The sequence below is a fragment of the Leuciscus leuciscus genome, assembly GCF_965113295.1.
Source record: "Leuciscus leuciscus genome assembly, chromosome: 7".
NCBI classification, from domain to species: domain Eukaryota; kingdom Metazoa; phylum Chordata; class Actinopteri; order Cypriniformes; family Leuciscidae; genus Leuciscus; species Leuciscus leuciscus.
The window spans coordinates 41,102,645-41,117,381 of record NC_138731.1 but is presented as its reverse complement, the minus strand read 5'-3'; the positions used below and the strand labels follow the sequence as shown (position 1 = coordinate 41,117,381).

The 14,737-nt window shown below is 35.4% G+C and overlaps 1 protein-coding gene across 1 annotated transcript in view; it reads left to right on the top strand.

Moving 5' to 3' along the window:
- The first annotated feature begins 814 nt into the window (after positions 1-814).
- The window catches only part of col28a2a (collagen, type XXVIII, alpha 2a), a 39,878-nt gene continuing 25,955 nt past the window's right edge, over positions 815-14,737 (top strand). The window contains exons 1-11 of the mRNA XM_082174618.1: positions 815-979; positions 2,424-2,579; positions 5,724-6,298; positions 7,913-7,933; positions 8,047-8,106; positions 10,810-10,863; positions 11,091-11,135; positions 11,981-12,007; positions 12,104-12,148; positions 12,259-12,303; positions 14,031-14,084. Of these exons, the coding sequence (XP_082030744.1) occupies positions 2,435-2,579; positions 5,724-6,298; positions 7,913-7,933; positions 8,047-8,106; positions 10,810-10,863; positions 11,091-11,135; positions 11,981-12,007; positions 12,104-12,148; positions 12,259-12,303; positions 14,031-14,084 (1,071 nt within the window). The 5' untranslated portion in view covers positions 815-979; positions 2,424-2,434. The remainder of the gene's footprint in view (positions 980-2,423; positions 2,580-5,723; positions 6,299-7,912; positions 7,934-8,046; positions 8,107-10,809; positions 10,864-11,090; positions 11,136-11,980; positions 12,008-12,103; positions 12,149-12,258; positions 12,304-14,030; positions 14,085-14,737) is intronic.

The window sequence follows — 14,737 nt, the reverse complement described above, 5'->3', positions numbered from 1 at the left end:
TAAGACCATTTAAAGGGATAGTTCACCCAAAAATTAAAATTCTGTCATCATTTACTCACCATCAAACCTGTATGAGTTTCTTTGTTCTGTTGAACACTAAAGAAGATATTTTGAAGAATATGGGTAACTAAACAGTTGATGGTAGCCATTGACTTCCATAGTATTTTTTTTTTTTTTTTTTCTACTATGGAAGTCAACGGGATCCATCAACTGTCTGGTTACCATTCTTCAAAATATCTTCCTTTGTGTTCAACAGAACAAAGAAACTCATACCGGTTTGAAAAAACTTGATGGTGAGTAAATGATGACAGAATTTTCATTTTGAAGTGAACTAATCCTTTAAGGGAATGGTTGTGCAAGTATTTGTACATATTCATGTCTTTTAAAATTCGTGTGATGTTATCTTTTGCTCGGGTCAAAAAAAGCACCATAAAATCATACAAATAATCCATATGATTTGTACTTGTTCCAAGTGTTCTAAAGCTTTTTGTTTGCAGATCATTGTTCTGCAATTCTCCTTCTGTGTTCCATGGAGGAAGAAGAAGAAAAAAAACAGCATTTGGGATTAGATGAGTAAATAACAATAGAATTCTTGGATCAATTCTGCTTTTAATGATCTGAATATATGTGGACTTTTGGAAAAAGAAAAAAAAAATTATAATTGGAAAGCATGAGATGCATCATCTACTTATTGTAGTACACTTTAAAGCTGATAAAAAGTGAACTAAAAGCGCAGTCTAGATGCAATTCTACTAAAGAGTTTGGTGGGCTCTCCTCCCCTTCAAAGTGGGAGTGACAGTCCCAGACGCAGCCCGAGGAAGACTTCTACTTCTGTTCACTCAAGCAGAACTGCTCTTCACTTCAGAGTCTTCTTCACACACACACACACACACACACACACACACACACACGTGTCACCTGAGGAACGCTGAGCTGCACACCTGGGCTGTGCTTGTGGCAAGAGGCTTTGCTGCCAAAGGTGAGTCACTGCCATATATTCATTGCATTATTACAAATTGTGGTTAACTTTTCAACATCTAATAAAAATATGAAATTTTATTTTATTGCCGTCTTTGAGCTTTGCATTATTGCAGGTTCATTATATGCATGTCAAGCAGGTTCGTATGTAAGATAATATCATTAGAGATCTCATTTGCCCTTGGAAATTGTTTGTGTATTGATTTATGTTTGAAAAGAGATATATGAATAAGTTAAATATTTACAGAGAAAATAAGAAAAGGTATTTTGCATAAAGAAAATTAGACCTTTTTTTGTAATTTGCATAAAGGGTTTTATAATGTATTAAGTAAAAAAATAAAAAAAATAAAATCACTGTAAAATTAGGCAGTGCAAGAAAGACTTCTATGATCTGTTAATCTATAAATGCTGTACTATGTAGTCAGTGCTGGGTAGATTACTTATAAATTGTAGTCGGTTACTGATTCCAAATTACATGACAAAAATTGTAGTTAGTTACATAATCCATTACATTTAAGGTAAAATAATCAGACTACTTTTTGATTACTTTTGACCTAACTCGTTTATAACATTGATTTGAATAGAATAATCTTGTACCATATTGATAAAGAAATACAAAGAGAAAGAAAATATATTCCATTCTTTGTTATCAACAACATGAAGTGCATTAAATGTTACATTACGTCAGAGTTTCCCAGACTGGGGTTCATGATGGAACTGGGTTCAGATTCAGACTCGTTCTTTATTGTCCTCGACAAAGGAAATTTGTTTTCACAGGAGCAACATTCAACACGCATAATATGCGCATACCACACAGAATACACATATTTTGTACACATAAATAGACATATTGCAAAAAATGTACATTAAATAAATTACGAGTTCCTGAGTTTAATGAAAAATTATAATTAAATAATTAAAATTTAAAATAGCATGCAAAAAAAAAAAAAAACGCTTAAAAAAGATTTTTAAATATGTATTTGTTTTCCTGCATGCCATATGACCATTTACCGACATCAGAGAACTGTGAACTTAATTCTATTATTATTGACTTAATTTGATTATTGGCCTTACTTAAGAACTTAAAATCTACAGGCTTACTTCAAGAAAATATATCAGGTCAATATACAGTATGCAGGGTAATCATGTAAATATGAAATGATGTGAATTTGTACATTTTCATGTGTTTGAAAGACAAAAGCCTCCCAGAAACAGTAAAACATGGTTAAATAATTCACTAAGTGATAATTCAAATAATAATGTATGTGTTCGTCAGGAGTTGATATGTACACTATTGTGCATTGTGGTAATAAGAAATTCAGGTGGAAAGTGGAAACTGTTAAATAATATCATAATGCAGTAACATTTAATGCTGTGTTCTCTTCATGCTAACTATAATATTCTTATTTCTATGTTTTTGACAAGTTTATAATTATATATTGCAGGAGTGGCAGTCATGGCTCACACACTGAGCTGGTCCCTGTTGTGTTTTGGTTTGCTGAGCGTCTGGGCTCAGGACTTCTATGAGGAAAGAACCGGACCAACAAGAGTCAAGACCGGAGGACAGACAGCGGGCAAACTGCAGAAACATGATGGTCAATGTGAGGCGTCTATGTTTGTGTGTTGTGTGACAGTATGCAATGCATTGTTTTTTTTTGTCTGACCAGATCCATGAGCAGCTTTTTTTTAAATACATTTTTGCTTTTTAGCATGCATGACATGATAGAAGAAAGCATTACTGAATACACTGACTCTCATCTACAGCTATTTTGGGAGGATAAAAGTAATTATTGTCTATTGTAGAGTTTTTGGTTTAAAAAAAACGCCTTTTTTTAACCCTTCGCACAACTTTCATGATGAAATCAAGTTCCGCCCTACATTTATTAATCCTAATTCATTCGGAAAAATACAGTATGTCACTTAAGGGCTTTTCACACTGCACTTTACCCTGGAATATCATCGTTCTAAACCCCACTTTTAACCCTGGGAATATATGAAATATGAAAATAAGTACGTTAACCCAAGGTTTAGGAATGTACGGTGTCAAACATCACCTTACCCAGTATACCCAGGATTAATGTTTAAAGGAACACTTCGACTTTTTGGGACTTTAGCTTATTCACCGTATCCCCCAGAGTTAGATAAGTCCATACATACCTTTTTCATCTCCGTGCGTGCCGTAACTCTGTCTGACGCACCCACCGCTAGCCTAGCTTAGCACAAAGACTGGAGGTAAACGGCTCCAGCTAGCATACTGCTCCCAATAAGTGACAAAATAACGCCGCCCAAGTAGCAGTGCTTCGCCTTCTGAGAATATAGTTCCCAGTATGTATACGGTTAGAAGATGGCTGTGTCTCATGTGACCTTGTTATTTGTACACGCTGTGACTATACAAATCACAACATGTAAATAGGAAAATGTTGGCGTTATTTTGTCACTTATTGGGAGCATTATGCTAGCTGGAGCCGTTTACCTACAGTCTTTGTGCTAAGCTAAGCTAGCGGTGGGTGCATCAGAGTTACGGCACGCACGGAGATGAAAAAGGTATGTATGGACTTATCTAACTCTGGGGGATACGGTGAATAAGCTAAAGTCCCAAAAAGTCGAAGTGTTCCTTTAACTTCGGGTAAATTATGAGCAGAGTGAAAAGTGAAGCAAGATAACCCAGGATTGCGTTTACCTGGATTTTAAAAAGATCCAGGGTTAACTATTTTGGTAACACTTTTTTTGATGGTCTCCTTTAAACATTCTGTGGACTATACTGTAAGTAACGTTGCACCTATGTCAAGTAACTTTCATTAGAGTATTAGTAGACTTTCTTAGTATCTGCTAACTCTTTATTTTCATGGTTCCCCAACAGACTTTCTACTGACTATAAGTAACTTAAGTCAACTTATTCTAACCCTACCAATCTACTAATATTCTACTAACACTCTAATGAGAGTTGACATGCAATGTTTAGTCGTAATGTGTAAAAAGGACCATCATAATAAAGTGTAACAACTATTTGAAGTGTGAAAAGCCATAAACTTGTACAGTGTAAAACGATGTGGTGTTAGAATGTTATGGTTAGGTGCTAAGCAATCAACAGCCAATCACGCGCCTCAAATTTTCATGCTTTGGACACTCACGGAAACATTGTGCGTTCAGCGTTTGAGGAGAAAATGTAAAATGGTGACAGAAAATGTGACAATTAGAATGAAGAGATAAAGGATAAACTTATACAATATAATATGAGGATGCGCAATGCTAGGGCCTTTATGTAAACATACAGCGTGAGACATTGACACCGTAAATATGTAATTAAGGACGTTAACCCAGGGTTTAGGAATGTTAAATAACAAGACGTTAATATTAAGTATGTAACTTACATTTAAGACACATCTTGTCTGTTTTTGCTCCTTCAATGAAAATAGTTCCAAACAAAGCCACATCAGAACCGTTGCGTTTCAATCCTGAAAAAATCAACGTTTCAGAACGAATTAATTTGATGAATGATTCAATGACTCACTCATTAAGACTTCTTACTATGCGTTATGAACTCATGGGTCACCGTCAGTGCATCTCATGCAGTCCAAGACACATAAAGCTGGTTTTACGCTTTAAAACATGCAATGTCATGTTAAGACATACTAGACATACTACAGCAGCACATCTAAAGACCATCTTTCTTAGAGGATGTCTGGTCGTAGTGATTTCAGAGGGCCTCAGGCATTATCCTTCACAGTTTCCTAACTTATACATGATTTATCATTCATATCCGCACAAGAACTGGTAGGCATGTCTTGTCACCGGTGACATGAAGACTGATGAGCTGCTGTGCTGACAGTAGGATCAGATGACAGACTGCATTGCTTAGTGAGTCCAAATAGGATTATTAGAAGACTTAGAGGATTATTGGTGTTTTTTAAAACAATATTGACAATATCTAACAATTTAGTGACAGAGTTAGTTCTGAAATAGTTATGTAACATCAAAAAAGTGTAATGAATTTCATCCTCTGTGCAAAAAGCCAGATAGATTGTAGGGTTGAGCACTATTCACAATTGAATTTGCCTTTTAGATTCCACTTAAAAAAATTAAAAAAACTTTTTTGGTCCCAGTACTTTTTATTAATACATATAAAAAAATCTTTATGCATTATGCATATTATCATATGCACAACATCAGGTATGTCCAGAAATATATGTATAGATGTATGTATGTGTGTATTATACACATATACTGTATATATTTCTGGAAATACCTGATGATGTACATATGATAATATGCATAATGCATAAAGATTTTTTTCTTGTTCTCTGAGCCTCTCCACTGTTTGAGGGTAACTTTTTGAAAGATAACTTTATAAAATACACACACAAACACAAATATATATATAATTTGTGTCTATGTGTGTATTTTATAAAGTTATCTGAAAAAATGTGTTGGATGTTTTGTTGTGCTATATGGATCAAATTTGTTTGGCCAATATCTGCGTTAATTGATGATGATATTAAACTAATATGTTAAATCATATTCTAAATATCAGGCAATAAATAGGCATAATTAGTCAAAAATTATTGATTTATTTATGTTTTATCACAAAACATGTATGGTGGACTAATGATTTTCCTTTGTTCTGTGAGTGTTGGATTTCAACTATTTTAACTAATTTCAAACAAAATAAAAGGAAACTGATTCTTAAATTCAGAATTTACCCAACTAATCTAATCTTAACACATTATCTCTCGCTGTGACGTCAGCTATCCTGGATGAGGACTGCAGTCTGGAGCTGGGCTTTCTGCTGGACAGCTCTGAGACGGCCAAGGACAACCACCAGCAAGAGAAGAAGTTCACCATGGACATTATAGAAGGCCTCCAGAGCATCCGCTTGGATACAGGCCGCAAACTCAGCTGGAGAGCGGCCCTGCTTCAGTACAGCAGCCAAGTCATCATCGAGCAGACCTTCAAGCAGTGGAGAGGCTCGGAGAACTTCAAGAGCAGAATCGCACCGATGGCCTACATCGGCCACGGCACTTACACCACCTACGCCATCACCAACATGACCAAGATATTTGTGGATGAATCGAGCCCACAAAGCATCAAGATTGTCCTGCTGCTGACCGATGGCTTCTTTCATCCCAGAAACCCTGATATCTTCTCTGCTATGGCTGATGCAAAGAACCAGGGCGTGAAGGCCTTCACAATTGGCATCACTCACACTGCCAATGAGCCTGCCAACACAGCCAACCTGAGACTGCTGGCGAGTACGCCAGCCTCCAAATTCATGTATAATCTGCAGGACACGAACGTCATGGAAAAAGTCATTATTCAGATTGTAAGTATGGTGTCCCGCAAGCACTCGTTCTGTCCTCATACAGTGTGTCATAGGCAGAACTCCCTCAAATCTGGTCAAATTCGTTCCTGCAACTTGAGTATTTGTGTAGTCATTATTTTGGCTGATTTGATTATGCTTTCAGCTGCCAGTAAGAGTACTTTGAGCTTTGTTGAATACTTTTTGGGCATTTTTAAATCCATTCTACAGTAAAAGTCTACATAGTTACAGTTCTATGTAAAAAAGTCTGCAGATTATTTTCTGGGTTTGTTCAAGGGTAAAAAATTTAATAAATACAAAAAGCTACAAACACTTCTCTTACTGGGATTTCAACATAGAGCTCTTTTTACATGGTTGGGTAACCATTCAGATTCCCTGATTTGATTCTATTTCAATTCACAAGCTCTCGTTTTGATTCTGATTTTGATTTGATTCGGAATAATTTGTGCATATTTTAGTTTCACTGTCCATTGGTATATTACAAAAATATTAAATATCATACATTTCCACACAGCCATATTCAAAAAAGGCCTTATTACTATTAAATTCAATCACTGAAAGAAATATTGAATGATTGGCTGTGTGACTTATAAGAGTTATTTGTTGTACTGTGTTTTTGAGTCACTAAAAAGAACCAGTTTCTAAGAGTCATTTTCTTGTGAATCGGGCTTCACCAGTCGTTCGTGTTCACTCGAATCAAACTTCTAATTTAATTACTGTAGGAATTTGAATTTGCCCAAATGTTTCTGTTGCTTTAATATTGCTTTATCACTTGCTCTTTTATTATTATTTTAATATTTCATCACTGAAAACGGCTGAATGACACACAAATGCATTAAACGCTGACATAGAGTGAACTGTTAATGTCACGATTTTCGTTATCGTGCTTAATTGGGAATTTATTTATTTTTATTTTACATCAACGATTGACGTCTTTAGTGTCAAGTAAGCTTGTGAAATACTGTGACTATCATCCTGCTAAACTTAAACCAGCTTTACTGGGTTTGATGGTCTTAGCTGGTCACCTGGTTTCCACAGGTTGGTCTGGTTGGCTGGTTTTAGAGGGGGACTTGTCAGCTGGTCAGGCTGGGAGACCTGTTAAACCAGTTTAAACCAGATAAGACCAGTTAACCACATCTGGCCTGTATTTGACAAGTATTTGAACGTACAGAAGAGAAAATAATTACATTCTGCTAATGTTTTAGGATCCCTGACACCTAACAATTAGCCTTTCTACACTTCATTTACTATAATTAGAGTAAACAACACGTCCCGTTGTGGCTTTTCTATACATCTGGGACTGGGTTTATACAAATCCATAAATCTTTGTTGTCATTCCTGCTGTTATACTGATAAGCATTTATGGCAGGTTTCATTTTTCTCATTTGAGCAGAAACATTGATATAATTCCAGTGTAAAGCAGGACTCAACATGTCAAATGATAGTGTTTCCTTTAATCTCTGGGGAGATTTATGAACGTATGGCCTGATGTTCATAATGTTAACCCAAACCTCACAAAATTAATCCTTGCCATATAGCAACAATTATGACTGCAGCTTTTATATACCAGTTAAAGTTTGTACAGAATCAAATGTTCTTGTTGTTCCCTCTACATAGGCTCAGCTGGCAAATGATGGGGTAAGTAGATCATATTTAATATAGATAATATTTAATGTAAAGCATCACTGCCGTACTGAAACACAAACAAATAAAACCTGCTTTTCCATTTACACTCTTTTCTCTATATTTAGTGTCCTCTGTCCCAGAAGTGTGCTTGTGAGAAAGGCGAGAGAGGACCCGCTGGCCCAGCGGTAAGTATTTTCCTTCAACATGGGACCATATTTCCAGGAAAGCCCGCGGGCACATTTTTCCCCTCTTTTTTCCGATTCCTAAGAGGTGCGGATTCCTTTGAGGATTGTCAACAGTGGGAAGAGACAGGCACGGTTCTGACATCTTGGATAACTACTTTGTTTAGTAAAAGTCAGGATAATTATCTTTGTCAGGAGGACCCTTCAGCACTACCTTAGGGAAAACACGAAATAAGATTCCGAAAAAAGTGTTTTTCATGTTTAGCCTGTTGAAAGTGAAGAGAATGTAATTACATGTTATGACTGAAAACCTTGACATTCAAACACTTAAGGGTCCAAAATTACCATGTTGCCACACCTGCCAATGATGGCTGAATACAGTCATAGTGACAATTATATTTTTTGTCCTTATAACTGCAGTTATTTAGCATTTTAGGATTTTTTGATAAAATCAGATCAGAAGCACACACATCCAAAGCAATGAGTTGCTCAAATTGGGTGCTCGACCAGAAAATTAATAAAAAAGGAAAAAAAGTCGGCACACCATGGCTCCAAAATGTGAAAATTTTATAATAGACTCACACACAGGTGGGAACGTTTCAAGCGCTTGTGTGTGAGTCTATTATTAAATTTTCACATTTTGGAGCCATGGTGTGCCGACTTTTTTTCCTTTTTTATTAATTTTCTGGTCGAAAAAAAGTGCCAACTTTCCTTTTTTTGTGGATTTTTTTATAAAAAAATGCACTGATCGACAGGCCAGAGACCAGAATAAGCCGATTTTTCACATGCTCGGCCGGACCGGTGACCGGCCGGTCAGTCTCACGTCTTTTCGATTCCGAGCCGGTCCGTTTTGTTCCCAGCGGCACAGGCAATAACAGTTCTCACTCTCTGCTCTCCGACGGCGAAGTGACAATAGTTAAATAGTGCTTGTATTGCGAATAATTTACTAATTCCCGCAGGTTTACAATTGGCGCGCACAAAAAGCCGTCTCACAAACAGCTTGTGTACCAAAACGAGTGGCTTACTGCGCTTAAACGATTAAATACACACCAAATTATGTCAAAATGCTTGTCTTGGTGAGTATTCAGTTAAAAACAGTCAGTTTTGGAACGTAAATAGTTGAGAAAGATAACGCATGTTGTGTGCTTAAACTCTTAAAGTGACAGCACCCTAATATTCCTATATTTCATGTTAATCAAAAAACAAAAGACAAAGAAAATCACTCTCTGCTCTTGACTGAACAACTTTTGTAATGTTGTTTAATATGCATTAATATGTATTTAATTTTAACAATGAAGACTATACAGTGTTGTTTTACATCATTTCTGTAGTATTTTTTCTTTCCTGAATACTGACTTACTGACAGAAGGTTAGACCCACCTGAAAAACTTGAAGCCGTGTTTATGTCATATCTCTCTTTATATATTGCAATTATTTGTGCTGTTGTTTGCAATTTGTTTATTTGTTCTTATTCTATCACTGACAAGACATTTGCAATAGTTGCATCTCTAGTCAAAGTCACTACTTTGCGCTGAGTTTGATTCAGTTCAAGTGATTCTGGTCAAAATCAAATAGATGCACTGAACAAGTTCAGATTGCTCTTTTTATTGCTCTTTTAACTCGGCTTAAACTGTAGTGTGTAGAAGGGCGGATCACGTTAAGAGTCAGTTATTCAGCGGCAGGCGCCTAACCATCATTATCCAGGTGTTTTACCTCTCAGGGATTCCACACATTCTCATGGATATAAATGACAGGCCTCGGTAATTGCTCTCATTAGTTTAACATTCTCTGGCCGAAGCAGTCGATCAGGTGCTGACCAGGTGTCGAGTCAAACTCTATAAACTCAAACTCCAGACTGAGAAGTTCAATTCAATTTAATGAATCGTTTCAATTGAACAATTCATCTAAATGGTTCAGAAAGCAATTCATTAGACATGATATTTTACACCCTGTTTTTTTTATTGAAATAACACTGCCATAAATTGCTAATAGGAGATTTTGTCAGATTTGGTACATTTTTGGCAACAATTATAAACAGATACTTGCTAGACTAAACATAAACAAGTGTTGTTATTGTCAACTAAGACTAGAAAATATAGTTTTTTATTAATTGAAATAAAGCTGAAATAAGATATATATAAATATTAGATGAAAAACTTGAACTTAAAAAATAATTTTTTTAACTAAAACTGAAATAAACCATTTTTTTAAGCTAAACAAAGATGCATAAAGAAAAACATTCACAGAATGAAAAAAAAAGAATGACAAAAGCACATAAAAAAGTCATTAAAACTTAAAATGAAAACTTAAAATATACAAATAAAATCGAATTCAAAATATTAATAAATACCATAATAAAAACCAACATTTAAAATGCTATGCAATCAAGGGATTTATTAAGTAAATGTGTTTCCATTGTAGTTTTTGCTCCTGCTTTCTAATTAGATAAAAATATGTATCCACCTCAACTGAGCGCATATCTTTTTTATGCACTTTTTTTTTTATGCACATCTTTGAGTTTACATCCAGTTTTTTTTTTATGCAATATTCCAAAATGCGGATAAAAATAGGTGGATGGAAACATAGTGACATATAAAAACATTTTTTAAGGCCGCTCCACTAAGCATCAGATATATATGAGGTCATTCACTTTTTCACTCGAATAGAACTAAAACAGCTGCTCACTTTCTCCCGTTTCCCCGGCAGGGAAAGAAGGGTCGCCCAGGAGAGGACGGAACCCCTGGGGCTAAAGGTCATAAGGTCAGCATTTCTATCATTCTCTCTGGCGTATGCCTGCTTATGATGATGTACATGGGAAATGTGATGAGGAAGCTGATGGCTCTTTTTTCTATAGTTGTGCATTTGTCTCTTAAGATTTCTATTAAGATTTCATATACACATTTTCTCAGATTCAGCAGAACAGGAATCAAGAATGACAGGCTCTATTCAGTAACTCTTTCTAAAAAACTCTTTTGTGCCGTTGTTAGGGTGATGCTGGTTTGAGTGGACTTCCTGGCCGTGAGGGTACAGAGGTGAGTGGCTGATGCTGGGACAAACTATACGCAAAATCACGACTCAATACTCAAAAGTATTGTGCAACATGATTGAAAACCTACAGTATTTGGGTAAAAATTAAACAAGTACGTAAAAGAAATGGTCTAAACTTCTGTCTGGTGGTGTGATCATCAAAAAAAGTTACAAAATTTTAAATGATCAAAGATTATTACTGAATACACTATATCCTAATTATTCAAAGAAAAAGCGTATACAAAGGTTAAAATATTTTATACAAATATATATTTTTAATTATTCCATTTGAATTATTTAAAAAAGGTGAACTAATTATCATAAAAAAAGAAGAAAAAAAAAGAAGGCACTCACTTGAAAAGCACTTATTGACCATGAGGGTTACACTGTGATGTCATTTCCTGTTTTTTGTTGTCATGTGACAGCTAAATGGTTTCCTTTATTTTTTATTGCATCACGCTGACTTTTATTTGGTAGACAGTTTTATATATATATATATATATATATATATTTAAAACAAAACTGCTTCACTGTAACATTAATAAAATATTATTTCAAACTACTTTTTTTTTTCAAGATTGTTTGATTACAATATCCAGACTTTGACACAACCTAGACATTTTTACTTTAAGCCTAAAAAAAAATCATTAAAAGTTTAATGATTTAAAAAATTTCTGAAATTGAAAAGTGTAGTCAAGCCATTCTAAGTATGAGTTGCATTTTTATAATTATTTTAAATGACTTAATATATCCAGACAATATATGACATCACCAATCAATGTGCAAGATGCAAATAATTTGGGTATTTAAAAAAAAACCATATACTAATATCTTCCTGTTTTGCTCACAGGGGAAACCAGGCTACAAAGGAGAGCAGGTACTGAAGCCCTGCAGCAAATCATAATTCATTTCTGTTAAAGCGCACAATCATGTGAGACTGTCATGACTCTGATCATCTCTTGACTGTGAACAGGGTGAAAGAGGAGAATGTGGAACCCCAGGAATCAAAGGAGACCGGGTACATAAACCTTCAGACAGCACAGCATTCTGCACGCTCCATGAATATGTGATGAACACAATAATATATGTTTCAAATGCTTAATTAGTTTATATTGCACCATCTGAAAGGGTCCTGAAGGTCCAGTTGGCACACAAGGGTCCAGAGGTCTGCAGGTATGCGAATATACATTTATTTAAAATGTATGGCAAACAAAAAATGTCACACCTGTCTGTATATTTACATGTATATGTATGTAACAGTATATGTACAGTTGTTTTACAGCCATTTAAAATTTTAAGGCCTTTTATTTTTAAAATGTTGTCTCAGCTAACAGGGATTGTTCTCAGAACGTTCTGGCAAGGTTCTCTCAAAGTTACGAGCAAACGTTGTTTCAGTAACATTAATAGAACTTTCGTTCAATGTTATATTGTTCTCAAAACGTCAGCACAAAAACATTTATCCTGTACATCATTCAGGGAACGCTTTATCTGAAACATTATCTAACATGTTAAGAGAACATTCAAAAGAAACGTTCCCATAATGGGTTGTAGAATTATAAAATGTAATGTTCCCCTAAATTGAAAATTCTATCATTAAAGGTATAGCGGAGGATCTTTCCAAATTTTAGATAAGACCCGCCCTCTCCACTTTTTGAAAAGTTTGATTGATTCACCAGAATGATTGACAATTAGGAGGACCAATAGTTTAGACTACCCACCAGGAAGTAAAACATCCTCCGCTATACCTTTAATTACTCAAACTCGTGTCGTTTCAAACTCGTAAGACTTTCATTCCTCTTCGAAACACAAATGAAGATATTTTTGATGAAATCGGAGAGATTTCTGTCCCTCCATTGACTTTGCCACTTCAAAAAGTTCATAAAGAGATCGTAAAACTAATCCATATGAGTTGAGCGGTTTAGTCCAAATTTTCTGAAGAGACTCTATCGCTTTATATGATGAATAGATTTAATTTAGGCTTTTATTCACATTTAAACATTCATCAACTCATACATCAGTTGTGGTAAACAGAAGCTCAAGCATATTTAGGGGCCGATGGTTTCTGCGATGAGCTCTACATATTCGCTTGACGTGGGAGAACCAGATCATTCTCGAGCGTCAAGCAGGTTCGGTTGAGCTTTATGTTCGCTGTTCAATGTTTATATGTGAATAAAAGCCTAAATTAAATCTGTTCATCATAAAATGCGATTGAGTATCTTCAGAAAATGTGGACTAAATTGCTCTAATCATATGGATTAGTTTTACGATCTCTTTATGAACTTTTTGAAGCGTCAAAGTGTCAGATTTCATCAAAAAGATCTTCATTTGTGTTCTGAAGATGAACGAGAGTCTTACGGGTTTGGAACGAGGGTGAGCAATTAATGACAGAATTTTCATTTTTGGATGAACTAATAACCCTTTAACGTTACCATAACCAAAAAAAAAAAAAAAAAAAGATTAAAAAAATTGGACATTTGAACGTTCTGAGAATATTCAGAAATAATGTTTTCGGAACTTAATGGGAACGTTAGCACTTTTGTTAGCTGAGGTAGCACTATGGTTGATTGACAGGCGAGTAGGCGGTCCTTCGCTGCTGACTAAATATGCAAATGTGGTTTGAGTGATCAATAGCCTGTATACACCTGTATTTAGCACTGATCACCTGAGACCAATGTTTGTACCATTCCTTTATTTCAAACTAAATCTGAGAACTTATTTCAGAGAAGATAAATGTTCAAACACATCTTGAGTTTCACCCAACATATGATTAAAATATCAAAACTTGTATTTTACTGCACACTGTAAAGCAGAATAATGCTTAGGGTGTCTACAGATAATGCTACACATCCCCAGAGACATCACGCAAATGTTCATGCCACTGTTTCATGTTTCCCCTGCAGGGTTTACCGGGACCACAGGGTGACATCGGACCAGAGGGCCCACAGGGCAAGAAGGTCTGTGCCTTATAATCACAAACCATTATCCTAAAAAATTCAGCTCATCATGTTTACCAAGCACACCTGGAAAAGTCTCACTGTTTCCCATGTTAGCGTGCATGAGAAAACACACGCGTTGGAGGCTTGTTTGTTTGATACATCCATTAGGTAAAATCCATATGCCACAGTGAATGAGAAATATTCATGCATTCTCAGTTGTTTACTTCACATCTTTTGTAGGAATTATCATTCGTGTCCATTTTTGACTAAATGATGCACTCTGAGGGGAACAGGTGCAGAATAGAGACAAAAGAGTCTCATATAAGGCTTTCACTCTGTGTGTTTCTAGGCCAGTGTCGTGTATTTTTATGTAAAAAAATGTGTGCATCCCTTTACAATGCATTTGAAAATTTCTTAATTTCTCATCATGATTTTAAAGGAATAGTTCACCCAAAAATGTATTTATTTCATAATTTTCTTTTCAATACATTTTGATCTGTTTACATACAGAAAGCTATTTGCACGGTTTCAGGAGTCTTGGCATCGTGACCCTTTAATGGTGTGTGAGTGAGTGAGTGTTCTTGTATATATGGTTTATGAGGACACAAATGTGTATAATGACATGGGTATTACAATGTAAACATGGTTTATGAGGACATTTCCTGTGTCCT